General features: G+C 47.1%; 1 protein-coding gene across 1 annotated transcript; it reads right to left on the bottom strand.

Moving 5' to 3' along the window:
- Positions 1 to 1889: 1889 nt before the first annotated feature.
- On the bottom strand, positions 1890 to 22910 carry LOC119378182 (proteoglycan 4-like). Its single transcript, XM_037647404.2, has 4 exons — positions 22719 to 22910; positions 13088 to 13279; positions 7425 to 8078; positions 1890 to 2204 (listed from the first exon to the last, which is right to left on the bottom strand). Exons 1-4 carry the CDS (start codon positions 22908 to 22910, stop codon positions 1890 to 1892), a joined length of 1353 nt encoding a protein of 450 aa, XP_037503332.1.
- Positions 22911 to 24764: the final 1854 nt, after the last annotated feature.

Below are 24764 nucleotides of genomic sequence, written 5' to 3'. Positions count from 1 at the left end.
TTGGAGCAATAAATGAAATCTTCTGTGGAATCACAGTAATAAAAGCAGTGATAAGTTCAAACCTTATGTGAAAGCGGTCAGAATGAAACCACAGGGTCACTGAAGGACATAACAAAACACGTTGTGGGGCTAGTTTAGTGATACATTCTGACTTAAAATATTCCAGCCCTACTTTGCGGAGGACAGACAGAGCACATGCCTGTCCTGTCGTCTATCCTGTCTTCCATCAAAAGTAGCACTGGAATATTTTAAGTAAAACTGAACGATTTTGCTGCTAAATCGTAAGCTGTTTAACAGGCATATACTTAACACCATAGTGCGCAAGTTTCAAAGCAGCATGTATTAAAATGATTCACATTTGCAAAACATGATGCAAAGCACTGCCACGCATAAGCAAGATTCAACTCCTCGATGGAACAAAGCACTGGTTTAGTCAAACTTTGCTAAACTGAAATTTGACCAGGTATCATTGCCAAAGGATTTATTTTTTTAACACAGAAAGTGCTGCAAGAATGTTCAATACGATAGCACAAAAGAACTAAAAGAACTAAAAAGTACTAATAAACAAAAATTACACAATTTTGTTGAAACTGAGGTTCAGCGACCACGACTTGATGCTGTGCTGATGTAGTCCTTTTCACAACGCCCGTAGGTCAAGTGTAAAGTCGAGAGGTAAAAAAAGCCGAAAGCTACTATGGTACCTTTTGAGTTTACGATCTACTTGATACCAGACTGTGGTATTGAGAGGCTATTGAGCCCATTCCGTTGTGGGGGCCTGCCATCAAAACCTTGGGTGTTGCCTAGAGTGGTGCAAAGCCAATGCTTACAAAACTAGTCTAATACCGTATTTACTCAAATGTAATGCGTTTCTTTTTTCAGGTTTTTGGTAACTAAAGTCGACCCTGGCGTTACAATCGAATACCCAGATAACATTTTTTCCTTCCTAGACGCAATGAAAAGTCACCCTTCACGTTACAACCTTGGTCGCATTACAATCGAGTAAAATATGGTTAAATGTACAACAATGAAAGCCGTTGCAGCGCACAAAAACTAGAGCAGTATAAAATCACATGAAAGCAAGGCGACAACCTGAATTACGGCACCTTTGTTCATGGAAGCCATGTTTTGTGTTACAACATTGCACGTGCATATGTCCAAAGAATCGAGCAAGCCCCAGAATGGCAAAGTGAATTCTGTACCACTATGGATTGGTTAACAAGGATTTTGTAAGTGCACTTCATCACAAGACAACCACATAATTTATAGAGCTGGTAGCAGTATGTTGGGGAAACGCTGAAGAGCGTAACTTCCCCACCATCCTGAGACACCCATTATGACACTGTTTTTTCCGATGACGATTGCAGTTGTGTTATTTTTTCTGTATCTGTTAACCTATGTGCACCATGCATGTTATGATGTTTGGGCTAGAACAGCCCAAAACACCCACGAAATGAAGTAGATCAATGGCTGACAATGATGCACACTCATTCTGGGCATCTAAAAGGAGTACTGCGTTGCGCTCTTTGGCGCTTCGCTTTTGGTTCCAGCGGTAAAATTGGCCGCATTTCATCACTCTATACAAATTACCGATAGCCGCTTTTTGGAAATCTCAGAGTGGCAATGAGCTCTTAGCATGAACACTTCAAATTTACCACTTGACCCGACCGCACTGTCACCTATAATTGAAAGGTTAATTATTTCAATTTCTATAACAACTGCAAAGAATGTCTAGTCCTCTTAGATGTCTGCCGCCACAGAAAAAGTAATGCCGAATGTAGCGAGCAAATATCGCAGTTCCCTTATCCTTAACGTTTTGGGACACATTTCTGGAAACAGAGTATATATAATGGCCCCTGAACCACATCAAAAGAAAGCCCCAAGCAAAACACCTACCTAGCAGCGCCCATGCGGCCTCGCTGTCGAGGTGACGTGGGCGGTGATGGAACGTCAAACAGGTCTCCGTTGGGTGAGAAGTACAACGCCGAGTCTTGGAAGCGAGCGGGAAGCCGGATTGGCCGACGGCTGCGGGTGCTCTGAGTAGACTCAGTCGGTGAAGCCGGAATTGCGGGAATCGACAGTGCCTTCACCTTGAGCTTGCGAGGTGTCTTGGACATGTCCACAGTGCTCTCCTTTGTCACTGCTGCCTTAATCATAGGTCTGCCCTTCTTAACCACATTTGCTCCCTTCGGTGTACTGGCTGTATGCTGTAAGGCAAGATGTTACAGTGAGTAGTATTAAACTTAATAAATTCCTGGAGTTTTGCTTGCCAAAACTAGGACACGATTCCGAGGTACCCTGTAGTGGGGGGACGACGGATTAATTTTGATCCCCTGGAGTTCTTTAACATGCGCGAGTGCATAGGGGTTTTTCGCATTTTCCCCCACTGAAATGCGGCTGCCATGGCCGGGAATCAAACCTGTGCCCTTGTTCTTAACAATGCAACACCAAAGCCATTAAGCCATCATGACGAGTGGTTACAATGATGATACAATACAGTTAAACCTTGACATAATGAACCTCGACTTAACGAAGTCCTCGATATAACACATTATGCCATTTCCCAATTTTGATTTCACTGACAACTATGCATTGTTTCTCACCATGTAACCAAGTGATTTTGGCACACGGTCTCGATATAACGAAGTTTTCAGCTATTCCAAGCCTGCCTTGCTACCACCCCAGTCGACCACCTGACTTGGCACGCCAGGGACCTGTGCGTCAACCACTCCTGGATTTTTAGCCAGGAAACCGAATTGTACCTTTTTATTTAACTTATGCCGTAGGGCATACTGGCACCAATAAAAAATAATAATATTACTAAAAATAAAAGCATTTACTTGGGACCTCTGAGAAGTAACGTCCCCATAAATCTAACGAAAGTCAACCAAGGCAGAGTTCACCTGTAACATGTCCTCTTGCCTGAAACGTTGAAGTAGCAGAACTACCATCATGCGCGCTTTCTGCATTCAAATCGTGCATGCAGGAAACACTGCTGCACCATCTCTCGTGGCCATGCAGTGCAAGACCTTTACACCGGTGTTGCGGAGTTGCCACTCGGAAATTGGAAGACTCTGGAATCATTCCACATTTTGGCGACCCCGGAATGGAATGGGAATGGAATTAAGCACCTTCTGCACGGAATAGAATGGGAATGGAATTACGTCTTTTTTTCTGAAAATAGAGCATGTTTTCGTCTACGCGCTGTTTTTCAAACTTCAAACATTAGTAAGTCAGAGCCACGAATTTAACAATAAAGCAATATTTCTAAATGGCTTGGCTGATTACAAGCACGGTACATTTATAAGCAACGCGCCTACTACAATTCTGTCCTTATATAAACTGTCTTGCTCCGAAGTCTGTCTCTATTCTTCGGGTAACCGCGGCTCTACGACGTTGGTATCCGTCGTGCGGAACTACGGCGGCGGCGTACCTCCCCTTACGCCTTGTGATTATCTTTCCCACAGCGGCGACCCGGACGCCTGCTGTCTCCGCACCCTTCACTTCTTTATTTTTTATGCGTCCGTCACTGTCGGCGGCTCGGAGGCATATTCGAAGAAGCGCTTCTCTCAGTTGTGTTGCGTACTGACGCTGGCGCGATTCTCGTGTTCACTGCAAGCTTTCGTATACCAGCTTGCGCGCCGTCTCACCTCAACCCCCCCACCCCCACCCTTTTGCAATACTGTCCCCCTTGTCTAGACACATGCGCGCCTTTGCCCAAAACTCTTGTCGGCGAAAGTCTGTAGCTCAGCGCAGCACACAGTCGTACAGTCGAGCCCGACTATATCGAACCCGTTTATATCAAATTATCCCGTATATCGAACAATATCTGAACACGGTATATTTACATTGAGAATATATAGCAAAAGTTACTGTTACATTGAACGAAAATAGCAATGACAACCGATATATCAAACTCCATGTGCCTCAAAAGTGCCCCAGCAAGTTGGCTTTCCCTCGCGGTGGCGGGGAAAATTGCCGGCGCCACCCTAGAAAAAGTGGTTTAGAGCCGGCTGTGCACAGGCGAACACCCCCCTGCAAAAAATGATCCTGGCCTGCTCGCAGCGCTTACAGCCAATCATAGGCCATCGTGCTTTCTCCGAGGCGCGGAGGTGGTACAAGTGAGCGCCATTTTTTCTTTCTTTATGCTTGCGTGCCTGCTGCTGCCTCTTTTCCTCGAGTCCTCATTCAGCGTGGTCCATGCTGGTGGTGTTGCCTGTTAGCGCTCTGTGAACTTTCTTGGCGCGCTGTCGTCATGGCTTCTGCAAAAAGGCAGACTTTGCCGTTCGCCGCGAAACTCGAAATCATAAATCGAGTCGAGCGCGATGAGGAGTCTGACGTCGCCGCCACGTACGGATCGACATTCGACGAGTTCGTCAGTGCGGACGATGATGTCGACATCATGGGCCAGCTACACGATGAGGACTACGTTGCAGACGTCGTACCGACCACGAGCCAAAGCGACAGCAATAAGGAAATTGACGATGGACCGTTGCCTACATCCTCCGAAGTGATTAGTGCACTTGCGTTGGTCCGGCGCTATTGCGTGAATATGGAAGGCTGCTCCGACTCATTGGACAACGTGGAGGCGTGCGTGCTGTCGCAGGCAGCGAAGTCGTTGAAACAGAAGAAAAATTGGGCGATGTTTAAGCTTCACCTTTAAGAGTTGAACGCGATGGCAATATCCTGCCCCTAGTGCGCACTTCGAACACTACAAGTGTTTAACAGAATGCGCGCAATAAGGTGTGTGCCTTATGTAATGGGTAGCATGCTTTAAACCAGGAGCATTTATGCACGAGAACCTTTTTCGAAGCTGCGATGCACCCACTACGTGGTCTTAAGGGAATACGCGCAGTGATGTGTGTGCCTTTTGTAATGGGTGGCTGTCTTTAAACCACCAAGTCATTATGATATTGACGTGGTGTGACGCCCGATGGGCAATGTACGCTTGTACCACGTAATATTACTGCCATATTACATCTCGTACTGTGACACCTGTATACAGGACGCGTATTTTTGGGAAGCATCAAAGTTACTTTCAGTGCATCTCTAAGCAGAGGTGTGGCTGTGTGGTAGAACACCTGCTTGCCACGCAGACGGCCTGGGTTCGATTCTCACTCGGACCCAACATTTTTATTATTTATTTTATTTGCAGCTTTTTCGATTTTTCGGTCATGGACAAGATGATTTTTCACTCACAACCAACGACGCCGACAGCGGAATTTCTGCGATACGAGCTCTTTAACGCTATCGCGTTAAAATCCAGGACTATTTTGTTCCAGAGTAGGGAGTACTTTTCTTATAGGTATGTGCCTTTGTGTCATCAAATTCTATAGCGGGCCTATATCGAATTATGCCATATATCGAACTAATAAACGTGTTTTGGCGAGTTCGATATACCCGGGTTCGACTGTACACGATGAACTGTGTGCCCTCTCCCTCCGTAGAAAGAGAAAGAGAGAGAATAAACTTTTGACAGCAATGGTTCAGGTAGCCAGCCGAAGCAGGAGAGCCCACGTAACCATGGGCACGGCGGCGCCTCCCCGAGTCCCGACGCAACGATTCGCGCTGAAGCGAACCCCCGTTCGCCCTGTTTTAGGGTGGGGGGCCCAGGTGGTGCCGGTGCGGTGCTGGTGCTTGTTGGCTGCTAGAGAAGCACTACCATAATGCACTACTACACTGGCTTCTGCACCCAGCGGATCACGCACGCAGTAAGTCCACCAACATGGCATGTTGGCAACAATTTTTTAAAATTACCCGCGAAAACAAACAAGCTGTAAGCTTTGCTCCGAAACTATACATGTTGTAGTCGGAGTTTCGTCTAATCTGATTCGGCACCTAAAAAGAAAGCACGAACGTGGCTACACGCAACGAGAAAAAGGGCTGGCATGCCAGCCAAAGATAACGTCCACCTTCACTGCTGGATGCAGCTCTGTGCCTCTTCATCGAAAGGCTGCTCTTGATGACGCCATAATCAACATGGTTTGCACTGACATGGAGCCCTTTCGTGTTGTCGAGAGGAAGGGATTCCTGCAATTCGTAACGGTAAGTTTGACATTATAAGCCGCCTTTCATCAAAGTAACTGCTTTGTATTCTTTCAAATCCAGGTCGCTGTCCCGGGCTACAAGTTGCCATCGTGGGATGACCTCAGAGAGAAGTTCCTGCCCAGGAAAGTATCAGTGCTAAAGACCAAAATATCATCGTCTTTGGTGGGAGCGGAGTACGTCTGTATTGCACTAGTCGTGTGGACATCTTGGTCTATGGAGAGCTTCCTGGCTGTCGAAGCAACATTCTTGGACAGCAACTTCGCGGCTCACCATATCATGCTCAAATTAGTCATGTAGGCCCGAGTACATGTTTTTTCGAAGTCAAAGGCCACAACGCATTCTATAGGTCCACCTTTAGTTAGCTAGAGCCAAGGATAGGGGTGATGTAAAAGTCTGAATGATCTGCCAATTTGTTAAAGAGAAACTGAGGCATAAATTAGTGTACAAACAAATGCATTATCCCAGCAGATACTGAAGGGAGAAACAAATTATCCCAGTGTTCCGTATTCTATGCAAAGGCACAAGGTGCCCAAGCGGTGCACTGTTTCAATTAATCACAGCAGATCTGGAGGGTTTTCTTCCCCACGAACCAAATCTTAGTTTTCTCCATATTCACGACTGCTCCAGACGCGTGGCAAAACTGCTTAGTCTTTTTAAAACATCCCCATTCGTTCAAACATGCTGACCATGCAGATACTATAGGTAGCCTATAGGTTCCTATGGGAATTGGTAGGGTGGTTGTACTGCTTGAGATATGTCACCAAGCAACTATCCCTCGACCTTGGTAACGTGTTTTCAACTTTTGCAGCTCTTAATGCATGTGATGACATCAGCTTTATGGGACGTTCGTTCTTAACTCGATAAAACTATCAAGGTGCCTTTCCTATATTGAGGAATTACAGGAATGGAACTGAACTGCCAGGCCATTCCTGGAGTTGGAATGGGCTAAGTTTTTTCATTTCGAGGAATTGAAAGGAATGGAATTGCGGCAAGTTCTAATTCCCTGGAATGGAATAGGAATGGCGGTGCCCATTCCACAACACTGATTCACACATAGGAGCCAAATTCTGATCTCGAAGTCTTTGAGAAGGTTTTTTGCGGCAACAGGACAAGTAAGTAGCAAATCTCTGAAAACATTTCGCGTATTGTTTGACTACTGTTTGAGTATGGTGCATGCTGTAGGCCTTCTGCTCAGCCTACATCCGAGGCAACATTTTTTTTTTTTTTTTGGCTTTGACATCACATTATTACATGACATTATTAGGGACATTATTCAAAAGTCGGCCTAGAATCCTGGCCAGCTTAGATTCGACTCAGTACAGCAATAAAAAAGCGTTATAAATGAGGCAGAAAGCATATAAAACACTTGCTGCCCTCACCGCTTGTGTCGTTTTCTGCCCAGCAGTGGCTGGTGAAGGAGTCCCCGGCTTGCCAGAGGTAGTCGACGTCTTGCGACGTGTGCCGTCTTCAGCTGGCGAAAGCGCCCGTGCAGCCGCAAGGGCATCGTGCTGGTCCAGTTGCGGGCACACAAAACAAGGCTCCACAGGCAAAGCAACTGTGAGTGGCCGGCTACACTGCGTGCTCGCGAGAAGCGCCTGAAGCAGCCGCTTCTGCTCACTGGTAAACTGGGTCTCGGGCACGATCGGGTAGTCACCGCTGTCTTCGTACGCGCCGTAAGGCAACGGCTCCTCGGCAGGCAGGGGGGCGTCTGCAGCAGTTTTCTTTGTGGTCGCAGTGCCAGTAGATTTTGAGGGTGTCACGGGGTTGGCAGCGCACTCCCTCTTCTTTGAAGTCTCCTTTGGGGTACAGGGCTCCTTCGGGGTAGAGGCCTCCTTTGTGGTAAAGGCCTCCTTAGTGGTAGAAGCCTCCTTTGCAGTAGAGGGTTCCTTCCTTTTGGCCCCCTCCTTGGGCGCAGCAGCAGCCTTGTTCAAGGAAGAATCCGGTGTCACCTGGCCGCCACGTAACCTGCGGCTTGTCATTGCCAGGAAAGGCGGGTCTTCCTCGGCTTCTGTCTTTACACGTTTTGCCGGAGGCTGGAGAAAAAAAAGAAAAGAGAAAAGTCATTAGGACAAGGACAAAGATGTACACATGCGCTTGCAATTTAGAGTGAGGGGCCCTGGTCATCTGGCACATGTAGCATTTTGGCCATAAACCAAATGTCAAGTTGGTTTCATGAACCAACAACTGCGATCAACAACTTAGGTCCCCTACTTCTCTAGTGACAAATCTTTCTCACTGTAGGCTGTAATCAGCATTAGGTGTCCCCGAGAGAGGCAGCTTGAAATGCCCTCAAGCTGAGTGGGTGCGGTAGAAGTTCTTTAGTGCAAACGGTGGCACAGAAGTACAAAATTAAGTAGCCACTCTTATAAAGAAAAAGAAATTTTGAGAATCAAGACCAAAATAAGGGAATTGTCAAACTGTTCAGAAATAAGGCCTTAAAGCGCTGGAGTCTTAGCTAGCTTAGGCCAGTCTGTTCTCTTTATCCGTCACACTTTCCACCCCAAAAAAACGCCAGGCCTGCGCGGAAAGCGCAGCACAGTCACAGCGAAAGCTCGAAGAGCGGCATTTCTAGAGACCGTTATAAACTCTCTTGTGGCTACTAATACAACTACACTAGCAACGTACCCACTACGCCACAAATCATAATTTTTGTGAAGTTGGGAAGCACCCACCGCGACATTACTCGTCATTCTGCGGAGAAGCGAGGTACCATCTTTAAGGCATTAGGTGCAGTTTCTTGATGCGACGGCTGATGACGAAGAATTATGACTGAGCCTTTTGTAATGGGTTGGAAGCTTTAAGTGACCCACTAGTTACGTAATTCGCATTGTGTGAAGCCTGGTCGTTATTTCACTCTCCCACCACGCTTCATAACATAAGCTAACGTGAGAAAGAGATAGAGAGAGGGGAAATAACTTTATTGAGACCCTGAGGAAATGGATCATGGGAGCCTCATGGGCTTCCTTAGCAACCAATAGAGGTGCACTTGCGAGGAATCCACTACGCTATAAATCATAATTTTTGTGAAGTAAGGAAGCAGCCACAACACAAGTTTTCGTCATTCTGCGCAGAACCGTGGTACCTGCTAAACACCTGTAAGGTATTATGTGCACTTTGTTGATGCTATGGCTAATGACGATGAAGAAGTATGGCAGAGCCCTTCGTGATGGGTTGGAAGCATTCAACAACTCACTCGTTGTGCAATTCGTGTTGTGTGACACTTGGTTGTTATTTTACTCTTCTACCACGCTACATTACATATGTTAAGGGGGGACATGGTTTTTAGAGCTAACATAGGTTATTTCTTGGCCAAATTAGATGAAACTGCACTGCTTTGTTCAGTTTTTTTAGCTTTATTTAACTATCCAGTTATATTTTACACAGGTCAATTATTTCCAGAGATAATTAGTAATCTCATTCTATTGCTTGCTGAAACAATAAAAAATTATCTATGCAACATAACATCATTATAAACCCATATATAGATACCAGAAAGCCTAAGGAGAGCAACGCTGCAAGCTGATTGGAAATCGAACAACTACTTCTCAATTTACAGCACTAATGAGTTCATGGCCTACACCTAGCCAAAAACAAGAAAATTTTAAACTAATATAAAAAAAATTGGAATTGCAGATTGAAAATCTGCTTGCAGCATTGCTTTTTATGCACATTTAGCTAGGTTGTGCAAAAAGAATTGTAGCTCTAGCTGTCCTAGGACGACTTTTACAGAAGAAGCAAACAAGGGAAGCGGCCAAAATCCATGTTTTGAGAAAATGAGCAAAAAAGGTTAAAACTTTATTTAGCATTACAGAATGAAAAATATCAAAGGCACACATACTTTTAGTGATTAATATGCACCAGGCATATAATCAGACTGATTGTTAGCATGAGCATGCCTTTTTTTCAAGTTCTGCTGCAACGAGGCCGCTTATCAGTTCAATGACGGTACCGACGCCAATATGCGACGAGTGTTCGCGCGTCATCCACGATCCGTCGTATGACACGGCGATGTTTCCCGGGTTGTCCACGTTGAGTTCCGCGTAGATGTCGCGAACCGAACTCGCGCACTCACTCATGAGTTTCGAGGCAGCAAGAGTAGCGGCAGGTGTTAGCTTCTTCTTCACGTACGCCTGCCACGTTTTCGTGTGGAGGCCGCGACGCAATATGTTCATCATTGCAAATATGTCGTTAAAAGCAGTCTGCCTGTTGCCAGTAGCCTGCATTGGGCGGGTGGCGAGCACGTTTACTGTGAATGGACTTATTTTCTGCTGTCCGTCGACGCACGGCGAACTCCACTTTGACGACCCGTCACCGCAGTTCACACACTAGCTCAAGCTTGACGGCAAGGCCGTATTCCTGCTCGCCTCTCCTGATCTCGGTGTCTCCGTTGTAAATCTTGCACTTCAAACGCGATATTATCAAAGCATTTACCGCCTCCAAGTCCAGGATGGTGAAGGTCGTTTTATCATATGGGGGACCCGCGGCGTCCGCGCATTTAGCGATAAGGCTGCGCTTCCGTTCCGTCACCGCAACAGATGAAATCTCTTGCAACTTCACTTCTGCCTTCTTCTTCTTGTCTTCTATCTGTTGGGGCTGCAGAATTTGTGTGTCGTGACGCACACGGCCGCTTTCCGCGACGTTGTCGGCAACTGACGGGCTCGTAGGACTAGCGTCCATTAGGCCTACCGCGCTGGCCTCGACGGCCGCTGCGAGTTTGTCATCCTCGTTGTTCTGGGTCGTTGCGGGGTGCTTCCTGAAGTTCTCGGCTAGCGATCGCCTCACCCGCTTTCCGAATTTGTGTTTGGTGCGGAACTTCTTGATGACAGGACCCATAGCTGTAGGCAGTCGACAACACCAGGACAAAATGGTGCATGCTCACGCGCGTCTCGGCGGTGAAGCAGACGCCGGAAACGCCGCTTGGCGAATCGGATGCCTAGATTTTGTCACGTGCCCCAAGCAGCCAATAGAATCGCGCGCTTGTACTTCTCGATTATGCGTTTTTGCTAGAAAACCAATGAGCAAGGCGAGCCAGCGGTGGCGGGAAATTGAAGATGAAAAACGGCTCCTCCAAACGAGATCAAGATGGCCACGATAGTCCGTGTGTACCGGCAACGGTTCGGCGCGGAAAGAGCGCGATTTTAGCGTCAATTTGCGCTCAGACAAACCTCATATTGGTGTTACAGATTGATTTTACGGCGGAAATAATGAAAATAGAAGCTACAAACTTAGCAGACTTGTGCAAAAATAGATATAGATTGCGAAAATGTCAGCTTCAAAAAGTCGATTTTTTCGCGATTTTCGGCCTTCTAAGACCCGTGTCCCCCCTTAATGTGGTTCCTTCTCGACATGAAGCCTGTATAGGGTCTTTTTGTAGGGATGGGCGAAGAGTGAATTTGAGGTTCGAAGCGAATCCGAAGCAAATAATGATTTGGTCGAATAATTTCGAATCGAATAGTTCGAATAGTATTTACCGCATATTGTTAAGAAAAATAAGCATTTTTGTCATGACCCTTGCACAATATCTTTAAGGATTCGAACTAGGCATGAGTGAAAGTCATTTTTTTTTTGTTTGAAATTGTGGGGATCCGAGGCGCGCCCGAAGCCACTGCGCGGGCATTTCGAATCCTTTCCCTCTCCCGTTCTCCCGCGACGGCAAGTGGCGCCATCTTGCGCTACGCGCCGACACTCGTGGTGGCGCTGCGCGCGGTCTGAGAGCCGCGAAATTCGGGGACAGACGCGCGTGCAGGCCGGAACGAACGCTCTCTCTCCTCGGACGCCGCTGGGTAAGCACGTATTTCTTTCCGGTCCAACGTCCCCTTTGGGAATCGCTGGACTGTAGCCTGCCTGGGTGCCTCGGCATCCTTGCAGGCGTGTTTACCTCAGTGTTAGCTCCGGTTCGTACGTGAAGCCAAAGAGCGGTGCCTAGTGCTCGTGCGCGGTCGTACCACGCCGAGCCGCACTTGCCGGAGGCCCACGCGTACGGAGATTGCCCTAGCCCTCGCGACCAGGCCCAGTGGTCATCGCGAGAGTGCGCAGCATAGCCGCGAGGGACCTTTTCCCGAGCGGCGTGTCAAAGCTCGCCATTGCGAGCTGCGACGTGCTTCGCGGAACCCCTTTGTGTATTCCGTCCGCCTGCGGGGGCCCTTTGCTCCCCGCGCCCCGGGAGCGGACGCTGTACTGTGTGTGTTGGGGTGCCGCCGAAGGCAAATAAAGTGTTTGTGTGTGTATGTTATCTCGAACAGTGTGTTCATGCCGCGCGGCGCTCAACGCCTTTGCTAGCTGAGCGCGCGCGGAGCGGTGCGCTAAACGTAAGCAGGCGACGGTAGACGCGGCCCTGTGGCTCGCTAAGCCTGAACCCACGGTAGTCTTCGGCTCCGGTGAGCATCGAGGCTACCACAAAATCAAGTGGAAGCAGCCTTGAATAGTATAAATATTTGAATAGCAGTAGGGTGCAAGTTACAAGTGGTACAATACAGTACAATTTAAAAATTACTATGCTTAGCGCATATAAGCCCATATAACACGCTTTTAAACTTTAAAAAATATGTACATTTATCCTTGAAGTGTGGCTTCGCGGCAGTGCAGATTTCCCCTGGAAGGGTTGTTTCACAGCACAGCAACCAGACGCTGCAGTGAAACCACCTTTACAGAGGGTTATGTGCAGTCAAATGTATACTTATATTCGTTCATTTCGAATACTTCGAAATTTCGAATAATCTAAATTCGTATCGAAGCGAATTCGAATACTGTAATATTCGTTCGAATATTCAAAACGCCCGAATATTCGCCCATCCCTATCTTTTTGCAAAGCAGTTTCAAGCACCGGCATGGCTCTGAGGTAGGATACTGGGCTCCTACGCAGAGCGCCCAGGTTTGAACCTCGTTCCATCCTGGAAATTTTTTCTTGAGTTTTTTTTCTTATTTCGAGCGATAAGTGATTACGGACACTGGTGGCGGCGGCGGCGGACAACTACGGCGCCAAAAATGGCCTTTGTTGTGATCTTATAACAGCTTTCGCTGTAAAAAAGCAAAGGAGAATCACCTTGGGCAAGGAGTCTTCCCCTGTAGCAGCAGCAGCAATGGGCTTGGATGGAGACGGAGATGGTGCTTCGAGTTCCTCTGCTGCTTTGTCAGTCGCTGCACTGCCCTGCCGCCGGCGTCGCGCAGCAGGAGTTGCACTGGTCTTCCAGTGCTCGGTCCGTGCAACACCTGATGCACGCCCAGTCTCTGCAGCCTGGAGTATTAAAAATTAAAATAAATTCTGTGGTTTTTATTTGCCGGAACCACAATATTATTATATGGCATGGCATGGTTGACCACTCTGCAATATTTTCACTACTTGGGGTTCTAAAGGAGTACTGACACGAAAATTTTGTCAAAATTTTTTCATTTTGTCAAATGAAAGGCCAAGCCCTCAAGAGGCTAGAAATGCACTAGTAAGTGTGAGCCACCCCAAAAAAGTAATTACAGTATGTTTTTAAAAGCTAGTTTTGGTTCCTACTGTACACTGACGTCACAGCACTGTATGAGTCTCAGCTCGTGCTCGCACAAGGTACCGTGACGTTTCCATGGCCACTCATTTCCTGGCTTCATTGGTGAAACACAAGGGGTTCTTTCTAGAGCTGTGCGAATAGCAAAATTTTGGGTGCAAAGCAAATTCGAATATTGAAGTGTGAATGCGAATCGAATAGAATATTTTTCTAATATTTCTAGAATATTTTTCAAATACTTCGAAGCGAAGTGGCAGAAAAAAAAAAGTCAGAGAGGATTCCTCAGCATATCCTTATGAGATAGCAACATGAAAGTGTTTCATTTCACTAGGTTGATGAAGCACTGGCGGGGTGGTGTTTCATAGTTGTCTTATCAAGAACGAGGCAATGTAGAGGTCGAATTCTATTTATGTACATGATTTGGTGCAACCAAAGTGTTGCCGACAACACTTTACACGTGATAGGCAAAGATGCCATTTCCTCAGCCTCTCCTCCTCTTTCAACTGCTGTGGAAGCCCAACTGATGTGGCGGACAACGGTGTGCTCCCTTCAAGTCCGGAGTTCCAAATCTGCCTCGTAGACGTCGATATATAAGAACATCTGAAATTTTCGATGCTAAAAAGCTTTGGCTTCCGATTTTTCGGACTTCCTGCCCAAATTTCAGGTCCAAAACAGCATTAACTGAGACCCCACCTTTGCCACATCTTTCGTCTCTATGTTGGAACCAGCATTTTCTCGAGTTAATACATTTGCAACCGTAGCAGGTCTTGAATGGCAGCTTTACCGCAATACTGGGGTGTGATGAGGTGAAGCACATTGAAAACCACTTCCAATTAGACGTTGACTGTCTCTTGGCAAAGTTCGACCATAACGGAGCTTGAAAGGCAGCTTTGCCGCAATACGATTGTAATGAGGTGAAGCATATTAAAAATCTGAAGGGGTCACTTTTAATCGGACGTTGACTGTATTTGTTTTTGGGAAGTTCGAATAGTTCGAATAGTAAAATTCCAGGGCGAATCGAATAGCAAACACTATTCGAAAAATATTCGAAATTTCGAATATTCGCACACCCCTAGTAATTTCAAATGGTTTGGTGCCTGACGTCATCACAACTAGCCATACTGGTGCGTGAAGTCACCAGAACAGAATTGACATTGTATCTTGGCGTAACGTAGTGTCGATGTCACCATGTGCGCCATGCGAAAATCGACTTTAACGTCAAAATAAAATAGCTTATCAGCATTCACTGAGCTTCACGCTTACACAAAGCTGTCTCTGTATACACGAGATTTGTATGCCAGAGTAATCTCCCCTTCAAAAGTTCATGTCAGTATTCCTCTAACTCCATAACCGTTTTGTTTTCTAAGAGCTTTTCTGTCTAAAAAGCTTATTTTTTGAAAATTTGATACTGAATATTTTTTTCTAGAAAGCATGTCATGACTGACCAAAAAAAAAAAAAAAAAACCATAATGAAGTGTCATAATTATGGTACCTCTGAGCACTCTTCCTTGTCTGATGAACTGCTAATCGCGATGTAATCATCTCTATCGCTGTTGCTTCTGGAATCAAAGTAAACTTCGGTATCTGTATAATAGCGGTTGAAAATAAAATGGCGGTTCAAAATAAAAGAAATTGCCAAGCAAGTGCTGCCTCCTGTGAAGTGACACACGAACCAGCTTGGAACCGAACGAGTCTTGTTCAAAAGGCTCATGGGGAGATGAATTATCTCAAGCAGACAAGCCACACTCGTCCGAAACGGTTTGGGCACAGTTTGGCAAGGATGAGCTGTACTAGTCCAAAACGGTTAAGCGGTTAATGTGCACCATTTCGACCGTTTCAAAATACAGGTGCCGTAGTCCAGAATCGAACCAGTGCCCCCGTGCTTAGCGGGCGCAGCTTGAAGGGGGCACCAAATACTATAGTCTTGCTGCATATTTCTTGCATATGAGCAGCTGCATTTTAAGGGGGGAAGAGGCACTTTGACATGAAGCATCTTTTTATTTAAGTTAGGATGATGAAAACTTCGGTGATCATGTATTCACATGTGTAAATATCAAATATGAACTCAGTTTTTTGTAGCCCTTACGACAATTTTTTAAATTAATCATTCATTAAAATTTCGTTTAATCACCTTTTTAATAAATTGGCTACTCGGATCCTGCTGAATTAAATGTCATTGCATTCTACAGTTATCAAAGAGTGCAAAAAGCAAATTTTATGGTTCCAGCTTTCCTACAACAAAAGTTATGAAGCTTCAAAATCCGCCATTCGATTACCGAGAAAATGTATTTTTGTTATTTTCTCTCTTGTAAAAACTTACGCTTTTCTATAGTAACATATGACACTTTGTTGCACTCACTAAACATCCAGCTTTTCAGTAATACAAAAATGATCAAAATCGAGTGTACCAAAGCTGAGAAACGCTCGCTAAAAGAATGAAAGGTGGCCAAAAAATTGAAACTGAGAAAAAAGCAAAAAACAAAACTCTGTATCTTCAAGGAGCGCTACACAAGTAAAAATGCTTTACTTTGCAAATAAATGCCTTAGAAGACACCAAGAGAGTAGCTTATCACATTTTCCAACCGAAATGGCCCCAGTGCATGTCATTTCAAGCAGTTTGTTGATTGCGGAGAAGTCGACGATGCCGTAGTTAGCCGCCGACGGGTCAGAGCCCTCGCACGCTGTTGCGAGCGTGCGCAGCTTGCGCTCGCTAGCGGAAGTTGCCGATAAGCCGGAGATCTTATCTTCAGTCTTTTCCTGCTGTTGCGCACAATCGGCGCTAGTCAAGAACGTCGTGTCGATCCTTCTACCACGCTTCCTATCACTGACGTCGTCGAGGCGGCCGCCGACACAGGTGAAGTCGGCATTTCGACCGATGAATCGCGTTCCGCCACCATGCCGTCCTCCGCTGGATGCACTTCTGATGCACCCGAGCCGTGATCTCGTTTTTTTTTTTTTTTTCCGAATTTATGAGCGCTGCGCAACTTTCGATATGGCTTCGCCACGATCAAAGTTCCAAAACGCGGCCGAGAGCGTAGGCCTAATTCACTCCCGGCGGCTGCGGCGCACTTCGTCTAGCTCGCTTGGCGCCGTGCCAGTAAGCCGCCGCAACGTGCAGTCTTTGTTGAGGATGATAAAAACGCCTGCTCCAGCTTCTTGCCAGCTTGCGCGGGTTGGAACTTTACGGACGTAAATCGACGAGAACAACACAGTTATACTACGGCGACATCAACTTGCCGCTTTGCGTGCGCTGTAGCAGACAGCGCGGGAGGCCCGACGAATCGGAAGGCGTTATTTAGTCACGTGGGCTCACTGTGCCAATAGGCTCACGCGGAGGGACCTTTTTTTTGGCGCGGATTTTCTACGTGAATTCTGAGTGGATGGAAACAAGGGCGGCGGGATATTCAAGCAAAAGCGCGGCTCTTTCGAATGCGACCAAGATGGCTGCCATAGGTAACGTAGAACGGCAACAGCGCGGTGCTGAATAAGCCCGTTTTTTACGCATTCATCGCTAAAAATTTAGCTCGCTGATGGCACATAAAATGCTGCCACGGCTAAAATACTGATCTAAGACGCATGAAAATTGGCGAGGTTATGCATCAATAGTGGCAGAATCCAAATAAAGCATTTTCAAAAATTCATTTTTTTTTCTGATTTTCGGTCTCAAAGACCTGCTTCCCCCCTTAATATACTGGAAGCCTTATAGGGTGCGAGTTTTACATAATAGTGGCTTTAGCCAGCCTGCTTTAGCCGAGCCTGCTTTAGTGCATCCGTGGATTGGAAATCCTGTGGAATACATAAAACAAGTGCTAAAGCTCAACTCAAATACATACACTGACAATTTTTACCTGATTCTTGATATAATAAGCAACAACGGGGGGGAGGGGGAGGAGGAGTGACAGAAACAAACTGGTGCATGTTTTTATCTACTGTTCCTTAGGGCTGCAACAATGCCACGAACAAATCTGAATGATTGCCAGTGATGTTTTGAGACGTCAGCGATCATACTGGTACCCTTAATTATATGGCGCATGCATGCGCGTGTAATTAAGGGACAGTATGTGCTGTGTCCCACGACAGCTAACAGACCCTTCCTATTTTTAGTACGATTTTTCGCATGACACCAGTGTATTGCAGCGAAAGTGAGTTAGAGGGGTGGTGCCACCATGTTTATGGCTTGCGCGTTCTTTGCTGCAAGCGTTTCCTATAGCTCCAGGAAGCATGATGCACGCACCAAGATTTATGTACTCTCGCTAAGTAATTTAATATTGCCTTTTGATGTGGACAACTTTCGGTTTCGGTTTCAGGGCGCCGAGGTTGGGCAGTGACGTAGAAGTGTAGGAGGCTTGGTCACGTGACCACACAAGGCTGTGACGCACTTAGCCAGGAAGCGATCGAAACTCCGTGAGTGATGTAGCAACTGATGCTTTGCCGGTACTATAGTGAACTAGAATATATTCTAGTTCACTACAGCCGTCACGTACGTTGCAGAGGTGGCGGAGGTCCGGATGTCACTACAGCAGATCTGGTGTGACGTCACTACAACTTTCCTTGCCCATCCTACAGACAGGAGTGGAGGCGGGCTTGAGTGTTTTGGAGCAGCTCAGGGAGCAGGAATAATGCTGTTTTGGAGCAGCTTTGGAGCACCAAAATGTGTGCTTTGGAGCAACGCAAGTTAGTTTTGGAGCAGAATTCTATGATCAAATATCATTGTTCTTTTTTATTTCTGGTAAACACAAGAAATTCCAACGATTTTAGAAAACATTTATTACTGATGAACCAACCACACTTAACACAAAGTACACACACACACATATATATATATATATGTATATATATATATATATATATATATGCGCGCACACACACGCGCGTACGTGTTATCAAAACATCACAGCTGTGATAGAGCAATGACTCAGGAAAATGAGATAAGCGATGTTCTGAATAGCTACACTTGACTAGACTGACAAATGAAAAACATTAAAGATAATGAACGTTTTTCATCAGCGGTGTTTTCGCACCGCGTTTGCCGGGTTGCTACATTTTCGTCAAAAGCCTACGCCGGCTTCAAAAAGTTTCTTTGAAATGCGCGGAGGTCAGCGCCGTCTGGAGGCAATGGGAGAAACCAAAGAAGCACGTGTCTGCACCCTAAACTCCGTTTGTCGGATGAGCGGGCGATGTGCCGCGCGAGGCGTTTTCTTTTCTACTTCAAGGAGGAAGACGCGGCGGCGCGATTTTGAGATGGCATTCGTCAAAAGGACGCGTGCGACCCTCCGACCACACGTCAGTCGCGCATGAAATCAAGCCATTCAGGATGCAACAGCGCGATTTCGCGAAGGCGTTCGTCAAAAAACACGCGCGTCCCTCCAAACGCGCGTAAATCGCGCCAAAAATTGCGCCATGCGGTTCGACCTTCTCCCTTCAAGTTCCCTTCCAAGATTTGTCAATTATTGGTGTCGCTTATATGCACGCAAATACGGTACTTGAGATGCGATGATACAAAATGTCGCAATCGCACAATTTGTATCCCAAGCTTCTGTTTTCGTACTACCTGACATTTGCCTTTTCAGTAATAAACGTTCCAAGTGTCTGTCTTGTTCTTTTTTTGTATATTTCTTCACTCGCCACCTCATGAGCCAAACCACACGCAGCAACGGCGGCGAGCGGCATGTCATGTAGTGCTGCGGATGGTACGAGCCAAAATCGAACAACGCGACCGATCGCACTAGCGATACTAAGCTCGTCCCTGCACGAGCGCGTTTACATGCTGCATTTATAATGTCTAAGGGCTTGTGTGCAATGCAACAAATTCTGCACATGTAGAGGCACACTTTCACTAAAAAAAATTACTTTCGGAAATGGTCCAACCGACTTGCACGGACCGAGGCCCTGTGAGTGGTTTCGCGGTTGGTAGTGGCTTCACTGACCGCAAACAGATAAAACATTTTTTTTCTTTCTCATGAAGACTTATGACACAAAATCCACGTTACACACTCAGCTATACAGCGGTTTCCTTAATGCAAGGTTTCTAAATAATGGTCGCGCGTTTACGTCCGCGGCGGCTGCTCGCACTATCCTCATGGCTTTACATCAAATTAAGTATTCGCAGTAAATAGAACCTTTTCGACAATTATGAAGAGTCAACGCAGTTACTTTTGTTCATGTTCGCAATCCCAGGCCACGATAACCGCAACCGCCTCGTGCGCGCAGCGCACCAGAAAACTCCATTGCTGCCGGCGTCACAATCGAAATATGGCCGCACAACTCACTTTCTTGTAGCTAGCTCCTGTACAGGCTCGCTAGCTTTTTTGTGCCTTCGACAACGCCACGAGAGCGCGCTAAGTGATGTGATGATGATATAAGCTCGCATAGGCGTGCCATGACACGGATGACAGCAGCACATAAAGGCACCAAACGTAGCCTCGGTGATCGGTTCCGGAAGCGCACTGGAGCCCATCGCGGAGGCCATGCACCAAAGACCGCTTGGGAGCAGTTTCGGCGCAATAATGCGTGTTGGAGCAGGATGGCGCAGCAGAAGCGGATTGGCGCAGCGTGGCGCAAATGGCGCAGCGCTTCCACCCCTGTACAGATCTATGTCAGAGTTGGCGCGCTAGCGATGGGTTTCGATCGGGAGAATGGGCATTTTGCTACACATTGGAAGTGAATTAAAATATATTCTAAACGTTTTCTGTGTCCGACCCTTCGTGTGGAGTGTCCTTGCATACAGAGGAAACCCACAACAGGCTTGTTATAGCCTCGAAATTTGATGGCACCACCCCTTTAAGCATTCCACACACTATAGACTAAGGCCAGAAAATTTTAGAGCCGCTGTCCCTTGTTACCGTATATTGCTGATTATAAGTCAACGTTTCTTTCATAAAACGACCTTCCAAAGTTCGGGGGTCGACCTATAATCGGAGTCAACCTTGTAAGGAGTGGGGTTCGGCGGGTCTCGTTACGGTAGCTGGCTCTCAGGGAAGAGACGCGTTCTTTCAAGAAGGAACGTGTTTATTTACATGATGAAGTCAGGAGGTGAAAAGAAGAGAGATAACAGCAAAAGTCTTCGGCTTTTATAGCCCCGAGACTGTCACTGCATAAGCACTGGCAAACCGGTGTCAACGTCTCCCGCCAATCCGGTGACCTGTCGTCCTGGCGTCCGGCCTCCCGAAAGGAGGCAAAGAGTCACACAATACACTCGCCACGCCCCGAAGACTCGTAGGTGAGAAGGTCGGCGAGGAGTTTCAGTCCAAAGGGGAAAGGGCCGATGACCTCCGTTTCCACTGCCAGTAATACTTGGAAGAAGTGTTGAATGATGGCTGCCTCGGGTGAAGGCCCCACCTGGGTTGATGGGAGCGTCTTCAACGGCGCAGTCCCACGCTGACCAAAACGCACGACAAAGCGGGTGTGTCGAATTCCGGAAAATACGCAGACCGCTCCCTCTGGCGCAGGTTAATTTTCCCTGCTGCGGTAGCGTAGAAGGCAGATGTGGCTGGGTGTGAAACTCTCCCGCGGTGCTTTCTCACGCAGAGAACAACAAGCCAAAAGGGGGTCTCCGAATTCCGACGTCCTTTTTCTGGGAAATCCGTCGACAGCGACATGTCCGCCCGCCCGGCAAAAGCTCCTACAGGAAGAATCGGCATTCCTGCCTCCGTCTAAGCGCCGATACGAGGGGAGAAGACAGCATTCCGGTAGACAGCTGTACGCTCAATGGCGTCGGCCTCGATGAATTTTTAGGCCAAACGTAACAGCTCCTCCGCCGCCCGGAAAATCTCGGCTGGCCAGCGCTCACAACCGCTGGGCACGAAGAGAATGGTTGGTGACGAGGCCGACGTCCTGTCTTGGAACCGCAACTGCGAACTCGCAACAAACTCCCAACCACCTCACAATGATCGACAGCAGCAAAGTGAACTATACAACACAATGCCATGCCGTGATCAAGCGCCTTGGACTCGCTAAAAACTCTCCAGGCTTCTCAAGACATAAATAAATGAAAAACCCGCTACTCTAAAATATTGACGGAATTTCGTGCCGCCAAAGCTACAGCATTCATGGAAGAAGGCATGCCAAAGAGAAATAAAAAAAAAGAAAGAACAGTTTTGGTCACATAAGATAACAACAAAAGATGCAATATAATGTGGCCCTTGATTCATCAACAACACTTTTCAGATTAGTCTGCTCAGACCATCCGCATTGCCGTGCAATTTCCCTTTTTTATAACGAACCTCGAAGTTGTACTGCTGGAGGGTGAGGCTCCATCGGAGGTAAGCGACCATTTTTGTGTGACATTTGATTGAGCCATGTCAGAGGACAGTGATCTGTCTCAAAGATGAACCTCGCTCCGTACAAATAACATGACAACTTCTGGGCTGCCCAAACCAAACAGGCACATTCCTTTTCGGAAGCACTATAGGCTTCCTCCCGGACCGTTAGTTTGCGGCTGGCATAGAGAATGGGATGTTCCTCATGATCATCACCAACTTGGGTAGCACAACGCCCATGCCTCTGTCGCTTGCGTCGCATTGAACTATAAACTCTTTACTATAGTCCGGTGCGCGTAGCACAGGTCGTGAAACTAACAATGCTTTTAAACCCTGAAAGGCGGCTTCTTTACCCCCATCCCAAGGCAAGTTAGTGGGCTCCCCTTTTCTCAGTGCGTCTGTAAGCGGACTTGCCAGTTGCGAAAAATTGGGAATGTAACGCTGGTAGTAGCCGACAAGTCCCAAGAATGACCGAATGTCGGTCTTTGTGCGTGGCTGTGAAAAACCGGCAATCGCAGCTGTTTTCAGTTCGGCCGGCTGTCTCGTTCCCTGCCCAACAACATGGCCTAGGTAGGTCACTTGAGAGCAGCCAAAACTACATTTTTCCGCTTTCATTGTCAAACCCGCCCCTCTCAACCTCGAAAATACTTCCCTCAGATGCTTTAGGTGATCTTCCCAGCTGTCTGAAAATATCGCGACATCGTCAAGGTACGGGAGTGCGAACTCCTGTAGGTCTTTCAGTACGATGTCCATCAACTTGGAGAAACTGAAAGGCGCATTCTTTAGCCCGAAGCTTAGAACCAAAGGTCTAAAAGTGCCTACAGGTGAAATGAATGCGGCCATAGCGGCTGGCACTTTCTGAAAGAGGAACCTGCCAGTATCCTCTCACGAGATCTAGCGTTGAAATGTATTTAGCAGCGCTGACCCTTTCGATTCGCTCCTCAATATTAGGGATCGGGTACAACTGATCCCTATTGATGGCATTCAACCTCCTGTAGTCTACACATGGACGAGGGTCCTTGTTTGGGGCCTCCACAAGTATTAGTGGTGATGTGTAGTCACTCTCAGCAGGCTCGATCACCCCCAGCTCCAGCATGCGCCGTATCTCGGCCTCCATAATCTCCTTCTGTCGTGGGGACACGCGGTAAGGTTTGGATCTTACCGGTTCGGCTGATGTGAGTTCTATTTCGTGGCTTATCAGTTCGGTTCTACCCGGCCGATGACTGAACCTATCGAGATACTGCCTCAGTAGCTCCTTTAGTTCCTGTACCTGTTCAGGCTTAAGCGCTTCCGCGCCTACCGAGAAAGCTACAACCTCTTCAAGGCTAATTTCTGAGTCGGAAGTTTTGGTGAATCCGTCGAACTCGGATTGAATTTCTTCGGGCTCCTTTAGGGCGAGATTCACAACCCCATGTCGTTCTACGTAAGGCTTCATCAGGTTACAGTGGTAGATTCTAACTTCCTTCCTTCGACCTGGCACTTTCAACGCGTAGTTAGTGTCAGAAAGCCTATGCAACACTTCGACTGGCCCGTCCCAATGTACTTCTAGTTTGTTCTTTCGCGATGGTCTGAGAATCATTACTTGATCCCCAATGCTAAATGTTCGAAGTCTGGCATTCCTGTCGTAATAAAGCTTGGCATTCCTTGAGCCTTGTCCATGTTCTTTTCGACAAGCCCTTGTGTCGTACTTAGTCGTTCTAGCAGATTTAGCACGTATTCTACCACTGTTTGACTATCCCCTCTTTCTTCCACATTTCTCTCAACATTCTAAGTGGGGAACGCAGCGTTCTGCCATACACTAACTCTGCCGGTGAGAACCCCGTGGCCTCATGTGGGACCGTACGCAAAGCAAACAAAGTAGCTGGAAGACAGCTTTCCCAGTCTTCCTTATGCTCATAACAAAGAGCGCGCAACACTCGCTTCAAGACTGAATGCCATCTCTCGACGCTGTTTGATTGAGGATGGTAGACAGAACTGTGTATCAACCTTATCCCAAACTTCTGTAAAAAGTTGTAGTAACGAGCTCGTGAAAACCGACCCTTGATCAGCCTGTATTTCTGCCGGAAAGCCGACGCGTGTGAAAACTGACAGAAGCGCGTCTACTATTTCTGTCGAAGTGGGCTCCTTCAGAGGGATTGCCTCTGGAAACTTCGTGGCTGGGCACAGCATGGTGAACAAATACCTATAACCCGACTTAGTTGCTGGTAGGGACCCCACTATGTCTATCACCAGACGTCGAAATGGTTCTGATATTATAGGTACCAATTTTAGCGGAGCTTTCCACTTTTCCCCAGGCTTACCCGTGCGTTGGCACGTGTCACAGGATCTTACAAATTCCTCCACATCTTTGAAGCACCCAGGCCAATAGTATTCCATTAGCAATCTCTCTTTGGATTTCTTTATTCCTAGGTGGCCGGACCACCCGTTTCCATGGCAGAGGTTCAAAAGATCCTCCCGGTATTCTCTAGGAACGACCAATTGATCTAGAATCCGGCCTCTTTTATCCCTGTAGTGCCGATACAACAAACCTCCTTTCTTATGCAACGTCACGTTGCCCCTAGCGATCCCTTCTTTAGCGTTAAACTGTAATCTAGTTAAGCTAGGATCGTTCTCTTGCTGGGCTGCCAGCGACTCTCTGTTTACTCGTACAAGCCGATCAAAGTTTTTCGAGGCCGGCGACAGTACTGACCCCATTTTGCTTGTGCGAGTGTCAGCTAGTTCTCCCTGATCTAGTTCCGTTGATAAAGCCTCATTTTGCTGATCAGTTGACTCTCCCTCTAGGTCATGATCTAACTCCGTCAATAAAGCCTCATTTTGCTTATCAGCTGGCTCTATCTGCGCGCCTGTAGGGTTACCTAACTCCGTCTCTGTTGACGCTGCGATTGGTTTCTTCTGGTGCCACAGAGGCGAGCTCTCGCGCCTTGGACCGAGTCAGCGCTTGAACAGTCCCTTCTCCAAGTTTCTGACCCCG

Source organism: Rhipicephalus sanguineus, unplaced genomic scaffold (assembly GCF_013339695.2).
Source record: "Rhipicephalus sanguineus isolate Rsan-2018 unplaced genomic scaffold, BIME_Rsan_1.4 Seq7206, whole genome shotgun sequence".
Classification (NCBI taxonomy): Eukaryota; Metazoa; Arthropoda; class Arachnida; order Ixodida; family Ixodidae; genus Rhipicephalus; species Rhipicephalus sanguineus.
This window is presented reverse-complemented; position numbering and strand designations above follow the sequence as displayed.